The sequence below is a fragment of the Plectropomus leopardus genome, chromosome 4, assembly GCF_026936395.1.
Source record: "Plectropomus leopardus strain MGB_pleo_1.0 chromosome 4, ASM2693639v1, whole genome shotgun sequence".
In the NCBI taxonomy this organism is placed as follows: Eukaryota; Metazoa; Chordata; class Actinopteri; order Perciformes; family Serranidae; genus Plectropomus; species Plectropomus leopardus.
Window position 1 is genome coordinate 5,246,180 of NC_142179.1, and position 24,409 is coordinate 5,270,588.

Sequence of the window (24,409 nt, forward strand, 5' to 3'; positions counted from 1 at the left end):
TAGAGGATTTTAATCAGTACCTATTTATTTATTATTATTATTATTATTATTATTATTATTATTACTGCTACTACTACTACTACTACTACTACTACTACTACTACTACTACTTGTGGTGTTTTTAATGAGTGCGCTTATTTAGTGCTTTACTTAATTACAAAGTATTGCTTTTTATTCATATGCTTGTCTGTGTGTGTCAGTGTGTGTCAATTTGTTTGTATGAAAAACACCGCACAAATAAAGTCTGATTGACTAAAATGTAACCTAAAACGATAACAGGCTGAATGCTGAAATGTTTGGCATTAACCCACTGACCAATATTAAATTTGGATTATATGTAACAGAAAATAAGCCTTTGTATCACCCCAATGTATTCTCTCTTTAAGACACTCAAAAAGTTCTCAAAAGCATGCACATTGAGACGCGACAAACAAAAAACTAAACTCTACCTTGAGATCACAGGTGGTGTTGAGCAGAAGGTTGGAGGGCTTCAGGTCGCGGTGCAGCACGTTGGCAGAGTGGATGTACTTGAGCCCTCGTAGGATCTGGTAGAGGAAGTAGCAGATGTGGTCGTTGCTCAGGTGTTGAGTCTTCAGGAGCTTGTACAGGTCTGTCTCCATGAGATCCTGCACAATATATCTGCACGGTGCCAGGTCAAAGAATCGCTACTTTTATACGGTGGAAACACACTCCTTGTAAAAGCATAAAAATGTAAAAAAATACATAACATTGTACAGTGTGAATGAGTCAGATTTTTATTCCCATCTGGGCCGCATAAGTACGTCAAACAAAAGGTGTCCCACAGGTCTGAGCAATCAACCCAATAGTGACCTAAACTGAAATTATGACTTCGTTACAGGCCTAATTTCAATCATAGCAATATGTTTCATATATTTATTCCTTCACGCATGCTGCCATTTAACATAGTCCTAATACATGACCATCTGTTTTGTTTTCTGGTTATTTTTTACTTCTTCTCTGCACTTTTTTATCCAAACTACATTTAGGTTTTACTGCCACACTCACACTTTGTTAGTATTGCAAAAAAATAAAAAACCTTGCATATTTAAACTCAGAGAACTGCCCTTATTTTGTTGTCCCTGCAGGCTGGCAAGGCCATGAAAAGACAATCAAACTGTATAAGTATTTGGTCGAACTCTCAAATCTGAGGTTTCATGGTCATTGAAGGTTGGCTCGGCAGTTTGTGTGTTTTTTTTGTACCACTGAGCAAAAAATCCTATTTCTTCTGCACCTTTATTTTGATCTGTTTTCAAGACCAGTACAGCTGCAACACATTTAGTTTGTAGTGTACACAACATGCACCTACCAACTACGTCAGGGCAAATTTTCAAAACCATACATTCTCTGAAACTAAAATCACTACTCCTTATCACAACACACACACCTCCTTCTGCTTGTGACTGGTTGCAGTGTCAGCCATGGAAGAACACAAGAGGGCGAAAGGGGAGCTAATTAAAATCCCACAAAAGAATGGGAAGGCTAGTCTGTGGGAGTACTTCGACTTGTTTGTCGAGAGTGAGACCTCAGAGTGCAAAGGGGTGTGCTTTGTCGCTGTTGCAATACGATTTTAAAATATGATAGCAAGAGGACCAGGACAAAATAAAATAAGCCTGTTTAGCTGATGCTGTTGCTCCTGTGTGCGTGCCCGTGTTACTTTCAGCATTATTTCCGATATCCAGGTTTAGACTTCGGTGCTTGCTTCAAATGTGGGCTCGGGCTTCATTTTTAAGCCTGTGCAGATCACTAACTCATACCATACACCCTGTGAAATCTCAGGAAGGTATGAAGGTATGAAATATTACAAACCGCCCAAGCCAAGTGCATATGCTCGTTCTTATCTGGTGAGAGGGCTTTACGACAGAGAGGAGAGCTGCTGGAGGAGGGCAGTATGGATAAACTCTGGCATAATTTTCCAAAAACCGCCAACCCCAGATTTAAATGAGCTGGTGCTCTTGTCACTACAATGTACTGAAGTCCATGTGGGGTCTAAATAACTACGTGACAGAGAGCTCATTTCTGTGTAGGAGAGATGTTTTATCTTGAATGGTTTATTGTTCTGTTTGGGTGAATGCTCATCTGATCTGGCAAGCAGGAAGCAGTAAGATGTGTAGCTGCAGGCTTCGGTCACAGCCATTTCTTTTAGTTAAGACAGAGTGTAAAACTACACACGCTGTGTTATAAAACTGACAGCAACTATCCGCTCTACCAGTGTGCTACTGTTGCTGCTGGGCTACAGTGAAGAGCGTCTCTGCCAAATATATGGTGACAGGTGGTTATTATGTAATAAAACACAACAGAAAACCTCTATTCAACTACAAAAGCTGGAGTGTAAAACCAACTTCACTTTGACAGGAAAAAAGTCATTTTAAATGTTTGAAATTTGTTGGAATAAAAGCACAAATATCAGTGGAAATATAAACTGCTTCTAATAATGTTAAAATTGCAAGAAAAAGACTATCAATGTCATGTATTTATACCTGGTGTCCATAAAATAAACTTAGAGTGGTGTGTGTAACTTTTAAAATGACTATTTTTTACAGTATCATTTGGTGTATTTATCCTTCTTTCTCTGCACTTCTGGTCAGCAATTCAACATCGACAACTACTACATTTTCTTTTTTATGACTTTTTTTTTTACTTTTACTGAACTCATATTTCACCAGGTAAGTCCCGTACAACGTATTTTGCATGTGGAGCTGAGAATTACGTGCACAGCTCAGTTTTTACGTGCTCTGCTGTGCGTATGCACATGGTAACTCGAGGCTTGCACTTAAAATACATAAGGACAAAACAATGAGCAGTGTATGTAAAAGGATACACGTCCTTCATCTGGTCAATGGTTGGTGTGCGGATGATGTCGTTGATGCTGATGATGTTCTCATGTTTGAAGCGCAGAAGGATTTTGATCTCTCTCAGGGTGCGTTGGCAGTACGTCTGGTGCTCAAAAGGACTGATCTTCTTAATGGCCACACGAATCTTGTTGTCCCGGTCATAGGCAGAGCTGGAGAATTTAAAAAAAAAAACAACAAAAAAACACAAAAGCAAAAAAATTAGTCCCAACGTTGAAGGAGCAACAAACTTAAAAGATTAAAAAATAAAAACATGATCAGAACAGCATTACCAAATCACTTTTTTTTCTTCCTGTGGTTTGCCAGTGAAAAGCTTTTAACGTGAAGCAGCAACAGCAGGAGATGCTCGGTTTGCATTAGCGGTATCTTAACGAGGCAAATACACAGCTGACACAATGGGGAGCGAAAAACAATGCTGCAGTATGTGTTTGGTAAAAGTATGAGGAGGAATGTAGGAGTGGCGCAAACCTCCAAAACACAGAAAACCTTACTCAAGCTAGTCAAGTACGTAAAATTTAGCACCATGACACACAGCTAAATTCAGTTCAGAGAGCTTAATCCAGCGACCAAACATGGTGCCAAAATTACAGAGGATGCAGAGAAATTACTTATGATCAAGCCGTGCTTCTGCTCGACAAACCACAGTGCATCTAAAGTGTGCTAAAGAGTCAGAGAGAGACGGGCACAAGAGCTTGATCAAGATAAGCTCACCTCGCTCTGGTTTCCCACACCTCTTATGACTACACAGTGCAAAGTGTGGCGCAACTTAAAGCTGAAGTTGTGACACTATCAATGTATCATACTTTGGACTGCAGCTTATATAACAATGCTTTTTTGTTCAAATACAGCTCTAACTTTCAGAGTTTTTAAGAGGTAAACACTGAGAATAACCACCAGATGTATGCAGTCTATGGTTATCAAGCAAAAGGTTTTTTGTTTTTTTAATATCATCTGTGTTTCTAAGATCTAAGATTATCTAACTTTTTATAACATCAAAGACATTTAACACATACTTTAGATATTTCTGAATCAGTTCAAGGCCTGGAAAACGTATTTCCATGTTCCACAACATTAATGAGAACAAGAGAGGCTGATTACTGTTTGCATCCTTAGTTTTAGTTTTCACCGGTAATATAATTTCTAAAATTCAGTAAATATATTCTTAATATTCATCTAATATTTCATGACGTCCTAAACATTTAACACATACTTTTTATTGTTTTAATTCAATTCAAGGCCTGGAAAACTTATTTCCACATTCCAGGACTTTAATTAGAGCAAGAGAGACTGATCACTGTTTGAATCATTAGTTTTAGTTTTCACCAGTAAAATAATTTCTAAAATACAGTAAATATATTTTAAACATTTCTATGAGATTGTATGATGTCCTAGACATCTATCACATACTTTTGATTATATTGAATCAATTCAAGGCCTGGAAAACTCATTTTCCCATTCCAGGATGTTAACAAGAACAAGAGAGGCTGATTACAGTTTGCATTTTTACTTTATAAACGCATGTATGCTCCAACAGAGACATCAAAATATTTATCAAAAGACAGTTAGTAGCAGATATTCTTCACTGATATCACACCCAGTAATACCAGTTAAAATTCATCTTGAGTGGGTATGAATGTTAGCAAGCAGCTTAGCTTCAATTTGAAATACTGGCATCTGAAATCGCACATACAGGAAATGATGAAGTATGTTTGCATGCTTGGGATGCCTGAGTCTGGCAGATCTCACACTAAAGCCAGAGAGGAGGCAATAAGTTACTGCACAGAGCTCAGGAGCTCAGGAGGTCTGTGCCAGCTGCATCACACACACCACACACCACATGTAATTTACTGTCAACTAGGGGTAAAATAAAATCAAAAAACAATATCACAATATTTTAGAGTATTTTTGCAATAACTAAATTCTTGATGAAAATAACAAAATACTGAAAAAATAATAATTTCAATTTTAAGACCAGGGTTAGGGTTAGGGTTAGGGTTAATTGCGATAAAATAAGCGTTATAGTTATATATGCCACAATAAATGTTACAGTTTGCCTTTTTAGTAAAAATTAAACTTTTTTTTTAAGCTAATTAACAACAGTAACTCAGAGTAAGGTTCAGATTCTGGATAAAATATAAATGGTACAACAAATAAAATCAACCATGAATTACATATCTAAACAGTTTCCATATACAAAATGTACCCTTGAATATATTATTAGTAAATGTATAAAATAAAGTCAAATTATTGCCAAATTATGACATGAATTTTTCTTAATATCTTAAAAATTATACCTGTATTTTTTTTAAATAACATATTTACCCCTGCTGGTGTCAAATATACTCCTGAAAGAAGAAAAAAAAAGACAGAAATTTTGCTCATCATGCAAAAAAAAAAAAAAAAAAAAGTTTAAAAAATGGCTCAATTTTCAATAGCTAGACTGGATGAAGACATACTGGAGCATCTTTTCATGAGGAGACTTACAGAAAATCAAGATAATAATAGATTGGGCACTTCAACAAAACAAAACTCCTGTGTATTTTCAGAAATTAACAAAGAAATCTCAGCATGCCCTTTGGTATTAACAGCAGAAAAACATGGTGCAAATCTAGCCACCTTTTTGCTTCCAGGTCCTTTTCTCCTGGGGATAAGGCTCAACATTTACTAATTTGCATCAACAGGTATTAACATGTTCAGTGATCCCTGCGGTCTTTTGAGAGCATTGGATTTTTTTGTTTACTCTGCTTGCTTTTAATTGTTTTCCGTTGTGTCACTGTGCTGAAACAGCATTTTTTTTTTTTTTTTTTTTTTTTTTAGCTGCTGGCAGGTTCAGGTGTGTGTTGGGAGTTTGGGAGTGATGATTAAGTTAGTGTAGTCCAAAAAAAAACAAACATGTTGTCCAAATTAATGATTCCAAGCAAAATGCACTAAAAACCAACAAGAGGAGTTTCTGTCTGAGTGTGTCTACACCCAGCGGAGTAATTGTCTCGCTCTGATCTGAAATCTTGGCCCAGCCTGCAGTGAGACACCACCTCCACACCATTCCAGGTACAGACATGTCCACTGTTGAATTTCTGGCTCTTTTCACTGGCTAAATGGCCGTCTCAGCTTCCCCACGCTCACTCAGCCTGGGATATTTTGAATTCCCACACAAAGGTCTAAATCTGCATCTTGTATTCTGACTTTAACTCCCTAAAGCCGTCATCTCTGTTCTGTTTATAAATCCAATAAAATGGCAATAAAAATGTTTGTGTGTTGAATACAAGTGCTGTGTGATTTATGCTGGGTGATAATTATCTTGATATAATTTTCCTCTATGACATAATTAATGTTTGATAAATCTTCCATATAATTTACACTTTGAAACCTGAGCAAACTGGCTCAATTTCTTTCGAAAGCATAGAAAAAAGGCAATGAGCAATTTAACAAGAAATGACCCAAAATGAGCAAGAAGTTTGTAAAAAAAAAAAAAAGAAAAAGAAAAATGTTACGAAAAAATTACCTAAAATTACCAACAAAAGAACAGGGAACTGTCTGAAAATAGTGCTAAAATAAAAATAAATAAATAAATATTCATATAAATAACAAATATATTTCTATAACCTATTTTTTATGTATAATTCATACATATCATTTTCACGATATTTTTCCTAGTTATCTGATAATTCTCTGATGATTCTGTCGTTTTTCAAAGATAATTTTTCAGGTCATTTTCTTGTCATCTTTTCGTAACTTTTTTTCAATTTGCAAGACATTTCATGCCAAGACGCTGATTGCTATGATTGCTTTTTCATTACTTCATGGCATCATCAAAGTCCGTCTTTTGTTATTGTTTTGAATAGGAAACGTCAGAAATTACATGCTGTGGGTGTGAAACTTGTACAGAAAGTGCTGACTACAGTTAAGATGTTTGTTTTGGATATTTATTCTGTTTTCATACTTCAGATTTTTGAAATATTCTGCTGTTTGGCAAATGTTAGTATACAATAAATAATGGTTTTAAGCACAATTTACCATATGATTTCAGTCTTAAAACGTAAAATAATAATGATTTTTCTTATAGATAATCATCATTACCAACCAATATGAACGTTTTTATTGTGATAACATTTCAAGTCATATCACACAACCTATGTACAGCATGGCCATCCATTTTAGTTGTTTTTAGGTATAAATGAAACTATTGGGTTCTTGGTAATTAGAGAACATTGAGGTTTTTATGTAATGACCGAAAGTCAGTCTGCCCATTTTGAAGTCTGTCACAAACAATCACAATTATGCAATGACACTATAGTCTGGTGTTGGGTACGCAGACTGGCCAGACATCTTCAGAGCACAGGAACTGACACATCAAAACCGAGTCCAAACACACCACGTACTGCCAAGAAATGCAAATTACTGCTTCAAGCTTCCAAGATTTTCTGAATTTCTAAGTCATCTGCTCTCAAACTGTTGTAAGTTAACTGTCGTTTGGTGCCATCATAAAACCGAAACTGCCCAATAAAGCCGTAGCTTCAGGATAACAAATTGAGAAGACCATAAGTTCTCGAGCTTCATCATTTACATCTACAGCCAAGAGTGTTTTATTTCTGCACATTACAAACAACAAAGATGACTGAAAAACACCCACATAACATGACAAAATAAGAAAATGAGTTGCTATAGTGATGGGGGTGTAGGGACTGAAATGTAAACACAAGTGTGCCAGCCTTCTGCGAGGGAAATATGAGTGACCTTCCTTTCCACTTGTGTGAGAGGAATGTGTGTGTGTGTGTGTGTGTGTGTGTGTGTGTGTGTGCGTGTGTGGGAGGAAATAGCTCTCCATGTAACTGTTCTACACCAGCAGAGACCCTCGCGTAAGAGAAGCAGTGAGCTACAAGACTTATTCATCAAAGCTAAATTCTGATCCAGGGCAGCACAGCCAGTTTTGCACAGACATATCTTCAGATTGTTTTTAGAGCAGTCAATGGTACACAGTAGCCTGCACCAAATTTTGACACAGTGCAATATTTTCTCATGCATGATGCAAACCCACAAGCAGAATGTTTTCACAATACTGTGAAAAATGTAATTTATCTACAATTTGTTCCTGCATAATCATAGACTGTGAGCCTAATATGGCTTGTATACAAAGGATGGTGCACCATTTGCAAAAATGTTGGTATTTTTTAGCATGTATTGTGCTCAAACAATCAATCAACAAATTTTATAATCAATTAATGGTTCACTTACATGTGATGACTGTCTGCTTTTCTCTGTTTTGCATCACTTAAGTAATTTTTGGGACATTTTTTGGGCATTGGCTAGGCGTAGATATGGTCTATAAATTAAATTGCAATATTTTTTGGCTATATAATTTGAAATTGAAATCACATCCAAACTTCCAACCTCTAAAATATAAAATCATTCAGTGAACTACAGTTAAATAAAGTTAAAGTCTCAACTGATATATAATAAAGGTAAATAAAGTTGTGTTATAACAAATATAACTAAAGTATTGTTATAATAATGTTAGAGAAAGAGCTGTTATAATAAAGTTGAATAAAGTAGTGTTATAGTAACAGTTAAATAAAGTACTGTTTTAATTCATATAAATAGAGTATTATAAAGTCAAATAAAGTATTGTTTTGATACATTTAGAGTAAAAGTATTAAGTATTCTTATTATGAAGTTACATACAGTACTGGAACTTCTGGTTTTATCCTATAAAGCTCTTCGCGTTACAGTTTTACTTGTATGAAAAGTGCAATGCACATAAAGTCGGATGGATGGATGGATGGATGGATGGATGGATGGGTGGATGGATGGGTGGATGGATGGATGGATGGATGGGTGGATGGATGGGTGGATGGATGGATGGCTGTAGGAACCCTGTGCTTCGGGGACATAATCCTAATAATCCTACAGTCATAAAAATAATGGCAGGTTAATGGATATTGATGTTTTGCTAGCTGGAGCCCTATTCATGAGCACTTTCACAAAAAAACAACACAAAACAAAAAAAACCCAAAAGAATACACTAAATGTGCTGCCTCCTGTCTTACACAAATGTTTATCATATCAACGCTATTGTAAATCTACCACACATCTCCGCGTAAGGCAGAATGAGAGAGCGTTTCTCTGGGATCAAGGTGCAACATAAATAACACCATAAACAATGCCAACATATCATGCTGCTTTCTGATGTGCTGCAAAATGTAACACTTAAGCTCAAGAGCCTGCATGTTACCAAAGGAAACTCTTGGCTGTGTTTAGCACAGAGATAAGAGAGGACAATCTTAGTTCACACTACATTTCACTGTGTTTACCGAGGGCAAGCCCGTCAGTTCCTTGTCAGTTTGTCCAGGCGTGTAACTGGAGGAACTTTTTGAGGAAGTACAAAATACACTGAGTGTGTAGTATTAATATGCTCGCCTCAGTATATTCTGAGAGTCTTGACCTGGTCACTGAAGAGTGGACTTTCATTTCTGAGAATGGCACCCTCATGACTTTTGAGAAACATTTAACCATTGGATTTGTTTTTTTTACATATCGCTGCAGTCGGGTGCAAACCTTCGATCTCAAAATTGTGATTTTTCAGGAATCAGAAAAAACACTCTTTTTAAAAGGATCCAATGGAGATAGGTTTCGTCACAAGCTTTTTTAAATACATTTCATTGGTTTAGAAATGGTGGAACCCACTAATAGACGTAGAGCAGAACCAATAGAAAAATTTAAGAAAAATTGAAATTTATTAAAAAAACATTTAAATAGTGAAATGTGGAGATGCAAGGTTTGCACATTTCACTATTTAAGGACAATATGTGAATTTGCTATGTGTGCTGGGGGGGGGGTGACCATATCCAACTAAATGCTCACAACCAGCTGTAAGTGGCACCCGTCGAACACAGCTGAAAGTACTCCGTCATTGTAAGAACGCAGGCAAAGGAGGCCGCATGCAAACTGTTGCTGAGTGGCTGAAGAGAGATAATCTAATCTATGATTTCCCAGATTCACTGTATCCAGTTCTAAAATTTTGAATGTTTCTTTGTTTTGAATGAGCAACCAACGATTGAAGCATGAACGCAATCGCCATCAGTAATGAGCTAGCGTTGGGCTATAAACAAACTACACCTCTGTCGAATGACTATGGCGTTAACCACCACAGCGAGGCTGTGCAGTGTTCAGTGTGACGGTGTCCTGAAGTCTCACGCAGCTACTTCAGAGCAACAACCTTTTTTAAGACACGTAAAAATGTAAATATCACAAGAGGGAATTAAAATTTAAATACACATTGATTTAGAGATGTGGGAAGCAGAGTTGCAGAAATGCCAACTTATTTTGAATGTTACTTGGATTTAAGGACATTTTTAGGATTGCATGACTTTTCTCAGATTTTAAGACATTTCCAGGATTTTGGAACATGTCTTTGCTTTCAGGACATTTGTCGGATAATAGGACATTTCTATGATTTTAGGACATTAGGGGCTTAGCTAAGACCTCTGTCAGGGGTGCGAGGAATCCTCCACTGGCATTTTTTTGATAAACAAGCTCGATTTAGATGCTGTTTTATGCACTTTGGCACCTTATGCATACTAACAAGTACAAAAACAATTCTCAGTGTGACTGATTTTATTTCTACTGTGAATTAGAAAATGGTTGGGGGGGCGTCTAGCACCCTATCAAGGGCCAGATTTGAGCATCACTACTCTATTGACTAGTTTTAGCAGGTTTACTTGTGTGTAAAAAACCCGCTTACACATGCTAATCTTGGTGGAAAAGGGGTATAAATCAATTTTTATTTCAAGGAGACGCTGAAATTGACTGATAAATTAAAAACAAACATTCTACAAAAATAGATCTGTTGTACTTCTATTGACAAACCAGTATATACTAACAGAGCGCCTCTGCTCATCTTTATAATGATGCTCTGGTGACAGTAAGAGCAGCAGGCTCTTGTATGAGAAACTGTGAGCTGCCTTTCCTGTTTCCTCTGCTTCTGTATTGTTTTCTGAGCATGCTCAGTGCCCAGGAAGGAGCAGAGAAAGAGGAGGGGGGCTCTGTTTCCAAGGAGATGGGAATACAAGGCTTTACACTACAGCCGCTGTGTTATGCAATAGGGCTGTTACCATGACGATGTTCAAGGGGTTGGGTTGAAGGAAGAAGGGGAAAAGCTCACAATGCTTAAGGGCGACGCGTTCAGAGAAATTGCAGATACGAACGTCCATGCACAAACTCTACAGACGGCTTTAAAAGGCAGCGTGAGATGAAGCAGCAGGTTGGAGGGACGAGCTTCAAACAACACTCACAGGCTGATGGTGCTAAAGCTTTGGTGCTGCAGGGATATAATAATGTATAACTGCATTATGCTTTTTACAGTAAACTCTATATTTACTAATCTAGACATCTGACACCAAGTCACAGCGTTATCACTCTCATTAGTGATTCTCTCCATTTTTTCAATTGATCTTTTTCTTTGAACTGATGCGCATTGTTTGCTGTATCTGAGAGGTTTCAGTAGTAAGCCCTCAGGCTTCACTGACTATCACCTACAAGAGTTCACACAACATGGCCTTCTTAGCTGTCTGCAGCAAAAAAAATTAATCATGGGGATCTTTACAAATTAAACCACAACTAGAGGACACACACACAAAATCAGTTCCTTTTTGCATAGTGGTCACTTAAAGATTTATTCATGAACTTTTATTGAACTTTTTCAGATTTAGCTGCATTTTCTTTTCTTGCTCATCAAAATGCACTTCCTGTTTCTGTGCATGCTAACCACAATAACTCTGTTTAAGCAAGCTGCCTGTGAAGAGTTTGAGTTTCCAAGAGCTTTTCTCTCACACGTGCACGGCTCTATGACAAATTGTGATGGGCTGGAAACCCAGTATGTTTACCTGCCTTCTCCAAAATGCATGCTTTGATAAGATCCAGCATCATCAACAATAAAATTCCCCTAACCTTATCTGCATTATAATAATCCAACAGGCATTCTGTTAATTATTTAAAAGTTAATTACCATGTTATATTGAGATTTTCCAACGCAGCATCACAAAAAAACAATTAATACAATTCTTTTTTTTTTTTTGCATTTTTAAGACTTATGGAAGATTTGTTTAAGATATTTTAATGCCAATTAAGGCCTTATTTTTAAGATTAATGAATTCAATGCCTTTTCAGACTTTTTAAGCATCAGCCGGATCTCTGTGTCATGTTTTGTTTAAACACAGGAAACATTAGAAAAATAAGTGACTGGCTCATCTCACCGTAGCGATGCAAAATATTTAACACATGCCACCATTCATTCTGAGAGAAAAGTTTGAGGAAGTGACTCTGAGGAAGCCACTTCTCCCTCCTGCACTGTGCACACAGTATCCACCGAGCACTGATATCAGTCTGTATAGATGGTCACTGTGGTATGTGGTCTCAGGCTTTACATTAGGCTCTATCGCTGTGTTTTATTGCTAAGGGGGGCGACCTCGCTTAAAAACAAACATCACCTTTTCCAGCGTCATAAAAACATTTAGGTGCTTTCATGGATTAAAACATTAACCACAAGAGAGAAAGAGCAGAGGTGCTATTTCCCAAAAGGAAATGACATATATTTGCCACATGAGTTTCCAGTTAACATTTTGTTTGTCCTGTGAATATATGCAATACATTTAACTGCAAACTCTGTGTGTGTGTGTGTGTGTGTGTGTGTGTGTGTGTGTGTGTGTGTGTGTGTGTGTGTGTGTGTGTGTGTGTGTGTGTGTGTGTGTCCCTTTGTGCTCATTATGTGTCACCTCTCTGAATTTGAAACTGTTCATGACTTTTAATGTATTCACTCTGCAGCAGTTTGTGGATGGATAATTGAGTAACAAACTGTTTCATTATTACATTCAACACTTTCAATCAGTTTGAGGTTGACAACATGACAACGATGACTTTTCTTTTCTTGGTTAGTAGCAAAAGGACTGCAGTATTGAAATATTTAAAAATATTCAGAATCAATATGTATCAATGAATCAATATGACAAAACGACCACATAGTATAATATATTGACAAAAGATGCTCATGACACACACTGCATCAGGACTTGGGCTGCTTTCCACCTTAACATTACATTTTCCTGGAGAATAGCCAAAATATTTTTGTTATTAATTCTCTAACCTGCACTACATAGACCTTCTAGATTTAAGTGTTTTTGCAATAGTTTGATTTAAGCTATACTTCAGCCACTTACAGCAAGGTAATTCAGTAACTCCAAAACAACTGTTTACATTTTAGACTCTTATGGGCATATGTTTCATCAACCCTTTTTACCAAACGAGCACCTTATGTGTGTTGTATTGTTTTTTAGGTTGGTGTGACTGAAGTTGGAACCATTTTAATATTCTAATTTCTTGAAATCAATTAGATTACCGAAGCAAAGGTATGCATGCAGGTCCAATCCAAACTTTGAGCAGGAACCAAAAATGAGTAAATAATAGACAACTGAACAATATCACATGATATAAAGATATTGTTCACGTGATTGGTCTCACGACTGCTTACAAACGTATTTAAGATGACATCTCGCAGTGTCAGTTTAGTCTGATGAAGAGCTGTCTTGCTTGAAATGTCACTTTGGTGCATTAAATTAGTGAAAATTGGAGCCCTGCAGTGTGCAAGTTATTTCTTTTGCCACTTTACAATTAGATTACACAACAAGTTTAACCACACTGAAAACACAATAAGGCTTAATATGGAAAACTACCATTATCAAATAATTTGTTCCCATTTGCGTCTATTGTGTCCATAGATATGTTTTAACATTTTGGGAGTTTGAGTCCATGATTACAGCAACTAGCATGACATGACATCAAATATATGTACGTCATTTACCAAAAAAAAACCCAAAAAGTTCTTCATACCCAGCTGAATTATATTGCTGAATAACTTTAAGGTTTAGTCTGAAGCACAATAGCGCTCCTACTTAAAAGCGCTTTTGTTTTTTTAAATTTCTCCTCTCTTTATCAGCAGACGGCCACTCCCTCATAGCTGCTGTATCTCTGTTTGAGCTCGTTATCTGTGAGGTCGTAGGTTCAACCACGAGTCCAGTCTCTAAATTCAACAGGATTCAGATGGTGTTATTATGCACAAATCAAAATTCTGCCAATTAGATGAAGCACCCTCTTGTATCCCTGAATGAGGAAAAACAATTAACACAAGAGCTAATGGGAAAGAGTTTTTTTGTTTGTTTGTTTTTCTGTTGTTTTTTTCCAGTGGTATTCATCAGGATTCAACCTGACCAAATCAAGACTTTTGTCTCTGGGTCAGTGTCAAACTGTTATCTCCATTTTTTTCTTCTTTAAAAATAATTTTTAATTAATAAAAGTACATTTATTTTTAAAGTATTTTAGGGGTAAGGGCTGTTTGGGTGGACAAAAAAATTAAGATAGTATCATGGGCTTTTTTAAACTACAGTTTGACATTTCTTTGACTAAACTGTTAATAAAAAATAGATACTAATAAAATCAATACAGCAAACAATAACAAAACTAACTGTCATGCTACTGTAGGCACAGAGTAGAGCCAGACTTGCATCAGTTTACAGCTTTACTACAATAAAAGATCGAAAAAAGATTTCTACAACTCAACTGTTCATCTCGATGCAGCTTCTCTACAGCCAAGCAGGAAACTGGAACACATCTCTTTACTGACTCTCCATCAATAACCTGTTTATTAAACCACACTGGTGATTTTAAACTTAGGCTGGTTATTTGGAATATGAGCTAAGAGGGTGGTATGAAATGCAAAACTATGTTTTTTACATGCAAATATGTGGCTCGTCTTGTCTGTGCTTTAATATTGCAGTCGAGGTGCGCTTGAGGTTGTCAGTGGTGCAAGTCTGGCATTCTTGCTCTTTGCCTACAGTAGCATGACTTCACATAAAAGATGACTGAAGCTGTACTTATGTCTCATATGTGCTGATTTCAATGCACCTTCAACTGCTGACAGCACACTTTGATATATAAATGAGGCCAAAAGATACCGTGAAAGCTGTCTGACCACTTCTGCAAATTTCACTTTACATAGAATTATTTTTTTTATCTTCACAGGCCACAACGCAGTCATATCTTTTTGCTCACTGAATTTCTTGAGAAAAAATGTGCATGCAATGATAATGTGCATCTGTCAGGCCTTGACGATGTATCAGCTTCAATGCAATAAGCTGCAGTATGCTCAAATGTTTTTACGTTTGTTGATCCAGGAGTCGTCGTGCTCCTCTTGGCAGCCGTAATCACCCAAATTACACAAATTACATCTCCTTCTGAATTGCACAACAGGATTTCAGTGAGTGTCAAGGCTCTCATTCTCTCCCTCCCTCTCCCATTGGCTGTAGAGTGGTGGTACTGATGTCAGAGGCAGAGGCGTTGCCATGGAGACGGGCGCCACGGTGGCATTTCAAGAGGACGGCGGCTCATGGCAGAATGAAGCAGAGCATCAGCAACGGCTAAGAATCAGGCGGGTCAAGGAGTTGAGTGCAAGATTCAAGGATGTCACCAGGAGGAAAAGACATTTAATTTCAATATAAATGTTTACTAGAGATGTGTTAACTATAGATGAAATGTGCATCAGTAGTGGCCAATATTTCTTTTGATAAATGGTACTTTGGTGCAAAGAGTTACACTTTATTCTTTGACAAGTGGTTATATCTTAAAACTATGTAAATACATATAAAAACATGTCCTGCTGAACTCTGTTTGGACTCCACACATTATTACTGAATAACGGTCGTTAGTGGTGGCATGTCATTGCATCTCAACAGTTAGGAGCTGGAATAAGCGAGTTCACTCAGGTGTTGCGTTTCTATCAATGCAGATTGGATCCGGACGTGAAAAATATTCATGACTACTGCAGAGTCATATGACCTAGGTGTGAATGCCAATTGTACAACTGCAATCAAAAGACAGATATTAGAAGGGTGTTGGCGAGTCTTTTTGTCCATTGGGAACAAGGCTATGGCGTAATGATTTAACCATGGAGAGCTGCGTGAAAGCAAAGTATGCTGACTCTGCAGCTACTCCTGAAGGACCGAAATTTTCAACTGAGGGACTTCAGATCAGGCACAGCAGCAGGACTTTCTCTACCGGTGCTAAGGAGGTGCCAGACCAGTATGTGGAGGTGCTAAAATTGTTTCAGGAAGAGCAGCTACTAAGCATCTCTGGTGGTCTTGGCTTAACTTTTTCTACCTCCAACAAGTCTGGAACAAAATGTGAGCAGTGCATGATGGCAGCCTTGCTAGACTGCATCTTGCATGCTTTGTTGTTCACACTGACGTTGCTGTGATGCTTCCACTGTACTTCCACAATTAAAATCATATATTCCACTCATTTATGAAGCCATGCAAGCTCCTGCATTGTCAAAAACACAATTATTTTACATTAAAATACCTCATGTTAACATATGAGGATTCTGTCGACTGAAATGTTGTCAGAGGGCTATTCTTTTGAAACAGAAACAGGAAAACAACAAAAACATACATTTGCATTTCCTCATGTCTGTGACAGATTAAGACATTGAAACTGTAGTTAGAGGTGGCGTAGAGTCGACATAATTATCAAAATACTATTTTTGCTATCTATTTTTGATGACAAATGTGTACGGCATGCAGAAAAAAAATCTGCGAGTCAATGTTTCTCTAGATGTGCTGCAGCTGAGAGGTGGCTGTGATGCACTAGACAACATCATCTTTCTCACCGACCGTCTTAGAGATAAGATCTGGATTTTCATTTTCTACCTGCACTTTGGTCAAAAAACTGTCCATGCTGCATGCACGCTAAAGGGCAAAGCCAATGTGTGCAACAAAAAAACGGTGAATTCCAGCATGATGTAGAAACAATATGGTTGGTAGCTACAAAAATGTGTTTTGAACTTTTTATTTTTAAAAAAATTAAACAACACATTAAAAGCCATTTATAACTGTACAGTTAGGGATATTTTTTCCCCTGTTTACCCTTTTATTCCAAATGACACCTGAAGGGGCTGAACCGGGAGCGCTATACCCTCTTCAAACTAATGATTCAAAGTTCGCAGCTCTTTGCGGGAGTCAATAAAGTTTATCAAAAACAAGTAGGAGCAATGAGATCCCATTGTTTTTTCTTCCACTTTGCCATGAACATGACCAACCTCCACCACTTAGATATAAAACTTTTTATAAACAGGAGCCACTTCAGCAGCGTTCCCTCATGATCTAACTGCTCATGTGGGCGTGCTGAAAAGCCAGAGTATGCCTAAGCTTCTGAACATCATCACAGAGGGAGATACAGTATCTTGTGATTGTGTAAGCCTGACGGTGTGCACGAACTGAGGCTTGTGTAAAGAGGCTCAGCGCACCGTCAATCTCCGCAGCCCTCAGCCACTGGAAAGCCCTGACATGCAACGAGCCTTACAGTCAACAAGAGGCTATTGAAATCAAAAATAGGCCTACTCTGAAAATGACACAGACATGCCTCACAGTCGACCGCCCTCTTACCATACAGTCAAACACACGCATTTCATAATACAGCGTATCCTGGCGCAAACTCAAGTCTTGATACTGATTATCAGACCTTTCCTGCACAACCTGTGCTAAATGAGGACTCACAGACTACAGTTTTTAAAGGTGCTATATAAATAAAGTTATTATTATTATTCATTTAAATCCTCTGTGCCATCTTGTAATGTTGAGATTTTTCACAATCTGAAGGAATATGTACAACATATTACAACTCTGGCTCAATTTTAATGGCATGCACAAGACTAAGAGTGCAAACAAAATAATAGCTTTATCTTGGTTAACTCTTTAAACTCTGCAACAGAAATGGTCCACCAGTGCCAGCATTTGTATTTTTCCTTTCTTTCATTTCTTGAAGGATTTCCAAATGCCTCATATCCTTAAAATCTGTACCAGGGGCCAACAGATCATCGGCCTGGCCGATTATAGGAGCCGGTATTTGGCATTTTGCCAATTGCCTACATCACTATTTTATTTCAATGATCACTATTCAAATGAATCAATGAAAAATATGGGGATTATACTCAACCAACACCAGGGAAACATGGGAGGAAAAAAGGAGAAAAAAATCTTACATTTATTTGAATACAACAAAAAAAAACATATTGATCCAAAAGATTTTTAAATGTAGGACCATAAACAAAATATTCCTTAAGACTCCAAAAGTTATTTGATCCATTTACACTATTTAGTTTTTGCGTTATACTATCACAGATAAAAGAAACACAATGGGCGATTATATTAAGTGGACATTTTTGTTTACTTATTTATTTTGTTGAAAAAACAAATGCTGCACTAAGTGGAACTGCGATACGAGCCATATAAAAATATTTTGTTTGTTACTTTGTAATTTTGTAAAAATGAAATAAAACCCCATAAGAACGGTTTGGATGCAGACATTTTTTCTTCTCTTGTATTGTAGAGCTATTAAACTGTCAAGTACATACAAGATTAATTTTGATAACTTTAAGTACTTGAAATGTGCTCTGTGCAGCCGTGTTATCCAGGTAAATACAAGTGTGGGATCAGGACACAGTATCAGCAAATATACTATATCTAAAATGACTCAGATTGGGATGAAGGGCAAAAAAACGGGATTGGTACATGAATAGTTACTGTTGTTGTAAACTTATGAACTGAAAGATGATTTTTATTTGTTTTTCACTGAATATTTGAAGGCAGACTACATTAATACTAACATATACAACGATAACACTTACTTTTTTGGACTTGTACGTTCTTGAAATTAATCAAATATTCTCAGTATTTCTGTCATATCTTCAAGAATATCAGTATTGCAAAAATACCCTGAGACATTGTGATATCATTTTACAGCCATATTGCCCTACAAGGCACACGTTTCCATTTGAACCACATCTTTCCAGTAATAAAACCCATGATCAGCTGTAAATCCTCTGCCACCAATTTTGCATCTATGACATACTGTTACACTCGCCCTCTCTACAGGAACTTTTTTGTGCTGAAATGTTTTGGGACTGCACACTGAAAACAATAAAAGCAGCAGAAAGTAGGAAATGGAGATGGCAGAGAAAGCTGTTCTCCTGGCAAGTGTGAACAGCATCCTCAGGCTTCATTGTGAATCTGGTGGTTTTAAAAAGTGTTTTCAGCGTGTATCGGTGCCCATGTTCCATGGTCACAAAATGCGTCTAAATAGTCGGACTAGAGCGCTGCAAAAACCCTGCCTTTTTTGTGTCTGTCTGTGAGGCAGAAAGCCATAGCAGAGAGCGAGAAAACCAAAACGCCAAAGCAAGTCTCATGCCGGTGGCCTAAAAAAAACAATGTGATAATTTATACCGGATGTTCACATTATAGTCATTTTATAAATCCCACATGGAACAAGTCACAATATATCAAGTATATTCTACTGTATATATCTCCAACTCCTAGTCAGAATATTTTTTATACAAGTACTCATTAATAATTTGATGTGAGTGCTCAAATATGGAAATTCTTTAAAACACCTAATCCCTAAAATCCCTCTGACTCAGAATACATGTTGAATGCAGCCACAGAGAAGCCATTTAGTAGGTGGTAACACCAATATTCAGTGATGCACTGCCACCACAAAAAGCCTGATAAAGAACAACTTGATTCAAAAATACTTTAGATGCAAAAACCTGAGGGATGACTGTGAAGTTCACGCTGGACTGCTTTCTCTGGCTGCTGCACATCAAAGCAGCATGACCAACTGACTCAAAACTACAGGTCTCAAAGAAGAACGCAGCAAGACAGAAGGTGAAAAGAGGCTGCGGCTGACACATCACCCACTCCAACCCCAAAGATACACAAACAACACCAAAGTAAAGAGCTGGGCTTTTACATGGACATGAGTGAAGAATACTGGGCTGTTAAGAGCTTTTGCTGCTGATATAAGGCGTTCATGCTCGACTTTCAGGGCTACAATATGAAAACTGGATTTATTGTAAAGTTTGTGGGAATTGCTGTTAAAAAAAGCACCTAAAAGAATCAGAATTGCTCCCTGAAAACCTCAGACAAAATTAACCACAATTATCTCTCAAATTAAATAGACAAAGAGTTTATGTTGCCGCATATTTAGCCTCGCAGGACCCACTTACAAGTGAGAAGTGTTTGTAAAAGAGACCCAAAAAAAAGGCTGCATTTATTGGACACAAAGTTGCTGTAACTCGTCATTTTGCCATCTTTGGCATCACCGAGAGTCAAAACAAATACAGTTCTTGTAACTTAAGTCAAGCATGATGTACCAAGAAATGTATGACATTTCTTGTCATCTACATACTCATAAATCATTGTAGTTCAGGGTCATGTTTGGTATATCGTATTTTTCTTTCCATGGAAACCTTGTAATTTGAAACATCTTATGCCAGGTTCAGACTACACGACATGTTTGTCCGGTTCATCAGTAACTATGTCAGGTTAGGCAGACATGACAGAGTGGTAAAGTTAGTCCCTAGATGAAATACCAAAAAGTCTGTGTGGGGTGTTTTTGCCATAAAGTTGTCCAACAGCAGTAAATCGCTCTGTGTGCCTGTTGGTCACAGTGGCAGCTGTGAAAGAAAGAGTTGTGGATGGCAAAAAAAGTAAATGAAAATTAAACACGCTAAACTTTCTGTCGGGATGTCGTGAGGTGTCCACGACAGGGTGTCAGTTGTCATCCACTACGTCACACTTCACAGGATGAAACAATGAACTGTACACGATCGAAGCAGACGACATCAGACCACCGTGTCGGGCTACAACCACACTGATATCATGTAGCCTGAATCAGGCATTACCTAAATTTCTTTTTTTACATGATCTGAAAAACACAGTCCAAAGCTGCTTGAACCAAGCAAATGGATTGGTAAATTCCAGTTTCACCTATAAATGATGTGTTCTGCTCCACAGACATCATCACATAATCTTTGGGTCAACAGTTGGATCAACATCGAAAAGATGCCTGATCTTGAAGCACACTATCAAATAAAACAGCAAAATAATACCATCATTAAAGAGGGTAAAAGTCTTCTCATGCATTTCACATTACTAGAATTACCCACAATAACCAGAGGAAAAAAGCACCGTCTGCCAGCATGGGCGAACTGATGACGAAAAGAGCTCTTTTGACAGAAACTGAAACTTGAATAAAAGAAAGTTCAAGGAATAAAACGTCACAGTGCTGCAAGGACCTTGTAAGATGTTAAAGGACAATCGTGGACTTAAATGAGACACATTTCTTATTACAGAAATGTAACCGTGCTCTTTTTCATCTCGTTCATTTCATGCAACCTATGATGACCTTGTCTGTTGGTTCCTTGTCTTATTTTATATGTTCTTAACAAAAACTAATTTATTAAAAAATGCATTAATATTTATAATGAATAGTTAACGTAAATAAAACACAATTCGACAATTCATAAAACAGTCAGCTGGCAGTACTGATTTTGATTAATATTTTATCCGTGTAGCTGTGTGAGTTGAAAATAATAATGTCAAATGGCTGTCCTAAGTAACCAGACAGCAAAGTGATGTCTTTAAATTGTTTATTTTGTCAGACCAATGGTCAAAATTCCCCAAATAATTAAATTAATGGTGATATTAGGTAGAGACAAAGCAGCAAATCCTCATATTAAAGAATGCTGTAACAGCGTTATCATTTTTGTTTATTTTTTCGCTGAATTTCTGAAATTATTTTCATTTGAACTCTAGCTATGCTGCCCAGTTTCTCGCCAACCATCAGATTTCAACACGTTCTCTTATTGTCTCTTTCAAATATAAATTAAACTCACATACAAAACTCTTTACAACTAAGCATCCCTCCAGTACTTGGGCTGTGTGATGGCAAACTGTATTTTATCTGCTGTGCTTGCAGTAAGCTGCTGTGTGTAACAGTGATTTGTTTATAGGCGATCGTATGAGAATTAACCGTGGCTGTGTGCTTTTGGTTGGTTTTTCCATTTTTCGCAGACAGAAAGATGCTGAGCAACCTGCTGTGCCTCTACACTGAAGGCAGGCCATGTGTCAAATCAGTGTTCTCAGAAAACCCAGCTCCTCTCACCACAGAGGGGAAAGAAAGAAGTACGCTGCCGCTGTTTGACACAAGGACAATATATTATGTAATACACTACAGTGTGCACATGTAAGGTCAGCTACAGTCCCACAGGCTAAATAAACCACAAGATTGAGTGTTTTTGAAGTGAAGAGAGCAGCATTTCACAGTAAAAATTAAATAAGTCCTCTCCGCTGTTAATTACAGAATGAATACTACAAATTTACACCACTGAGATAACAATCATGCAACAGAATTGGGAGAAAAATACATAATCAAACAAAAAACCTGTGCATAAATCGAACACAAAAGTTTTGACAGCATATCATTCAAGTAGAAAAAAGTGCCACCAGGGAAGGTCTCACCAATAAATTGCTTTAAAAAGTTATTTAAAATCAATGTAAATTTAAACATATATGGCTGCTATGGGTGTGAACACGCGGAAATTGATATACTGAAGAAAAATATGATAAAGTAATATGAGATAAATCCTGTTTTAATTATAACATATTTCAGTGGAAAAGTATTGAAATGGGTATAACATTACAATATTACAAAATGTCAGTTAAAATGACTGTAAATATAAATGTAGCGTAAAGTTACTGTGGAATAACCCATTGGGATTTTATTATGATGTAGTGAAGGAAAAATAGCATGTAGGAGTGTCATATTTTTCTAAATTCTGTACTGATTACAACATATTTCAATGATGAAGTAATGGAAGGGATACTGCACTAGCTTGGGAGATGGAAATAACTACAAAGTCAACCAAAATCACTGTAAATCTACATATAATGTACAGCTATAATGGGTGAAAAAAACTATATTGGAGCAAAATTAAGATGTATTAGTATAAGATTAGTATACATTCTGTATAGATTATGACATATTTAAGTGGTGAAGACTAAAAAGGAGTACTATAACAGTTTGACGGACTGAAACCACCAGAAATTCAACTAAATAACTGTATTTCAATGGTAAAGTATTAAAAAGGGTATTGCACTAGTTTGAGAGACAAAAAACACCAAAAAGTCAATTAAAATCGCTGTAAATTTAAACAAAACTAAGAGCTTTAATGGCTAAGAACTTATGTAAATTGATGTAGTCTATTTTAGAGGAAAATTAGATGTAGTATGAGATCAGGGTAAATACTGTATTGATTACAACCTATCAATGTGTAAGTACTGAAAGGGGTATTATACTAGTTTGGGAAACAGAAATGACCAAAAAGTCAATGAAAAATTGCTGTAAATTTCTACATATTTACAGCTCCTATGTATGTTTACACATGTACATTGACATATTGAAGAATAATATGAAATAATATGTATTTCTTGAGAAAAACATATACGTTTCATTGTGAAGCATTAAAGGGCTGGTTTGGGAGAGCGAAACCACCACAAAAATACCTAAAATCACTGTAATTTTTAAAGTGGAGCATTGCACACACCCTTAAAGGTTGTAAAAATGTTATTGGGGAAAAAAAACACCAGATTTGTTAATTTCCCTAAGATGCATACTAAGTGTAGACGATGCAACACAACCTTAGTTAAAAGCGATGCTAATGGCTTTATATGTAGATCAATATTGACTGTATACGTAAATAAAAATAAGACTTCCAGGTTAATATTGATTTCTCGTCGGTCATTATTACAGTCCAAGAAAAACTTAACCGAAACCAGCCGTGGTTTAACCTTATTTTCTGCCTTTATTACTAACTAACATCGGTTAACACTGTTGCTTGTTAGCTAAAACATGACATTTAGCTCGTGAAGTTGGTTGTTTATAACGGAAAAGGTGTAACGGTACGTTAGCTAGCGTTAAGTCGAGCTAAAAGGGGTAAACTCTTCATATTTTAGCCAAGTTTGAAGAAAATCAACAGCGGTAGACTCACCACACCATCCCGTAGGCTCCTTCCCCGATGTACGAGAGGTTGCTGTACCGAGGCCCGACGTCGAAGGCCTGCCCGCGGACCAGCTCCGTTCCCGACCCGGGGCTGGGGCCGCAGCCAGCAGGGGCAGACACCGCAGCTGTCGCCATTATGAGCACTGGCTTTTTTCTCTTTTCTTGTTAAAATAAAAAAAAAAAACAAGCAGCAATTTAGATTATAAAACAAATGTTTAAGTGTGGATATATCCGTCGTCGCTGTGACTGCAACAGTTTTGAGCGCAGCAGAGGCCTTCAGTTTGTTACGGGGTGTTTTTCGTCTTTCCGTTAGCGTTCAGAGCGACCACACCGCTGCTGTGCTGTCGCAGGCAGGAGCGAGGAGCGAGGAGCGGGGAGCGGAGAGCCTGATGCTGCAGGAAATAACGGAGGCGGTCATGTGATCCGCTGTTTTCTTTTTTCCACCCCTTTCTCTCTCTTTTTTTTTTTTTTTTTTTTTAGGATGACCAGCGTTGCCTTCAGGTACTGCTTCCACCCAGTATCAGAAAGATAGATGCAGAAAAATAAATAAAATAAATTTAAAAAAATAATAATGCTAATGAATTAAAAAAACATTATATTAC

General features: G+C 37.2%; 1 protein-coding gene across 1 annotated transcript in view; it reads right to left on the reverse strand.

Moving 5' to 3' along the window:
• mapk1 (mitogen-activated protein kinase 1) overlaps nucleotides 1-24,202 on the reverse strand; it is a 36,691-nt gene extending 12,489 nt beyond the window's left edge. Inside the window, exons 1-3 of the mRNA XM_042488066.2 lie at nucleotides 23,797-24,202; nucleotides 2,840-3,022; nucleotides 450-639 (exon numbers count right to left, since the gene is read on the reverse strand). Coding sequence (XP_042344000.1) covers nucleotides 450-639; nucleotides 2,840-3,022; nucleotides 23,797-23,942 — 519 coding nt within the window. The 5' untranslated portion in view covers nucleotides 23,943-24,202. The remainder of the gene's footprint in view (nucleotides 1-449; nucleotides 640-2,839; nucleotides 3,023-23,796) is intronic.
• Nucleotides 24,203-24,409: the final 207 nt, after the last annotated feature.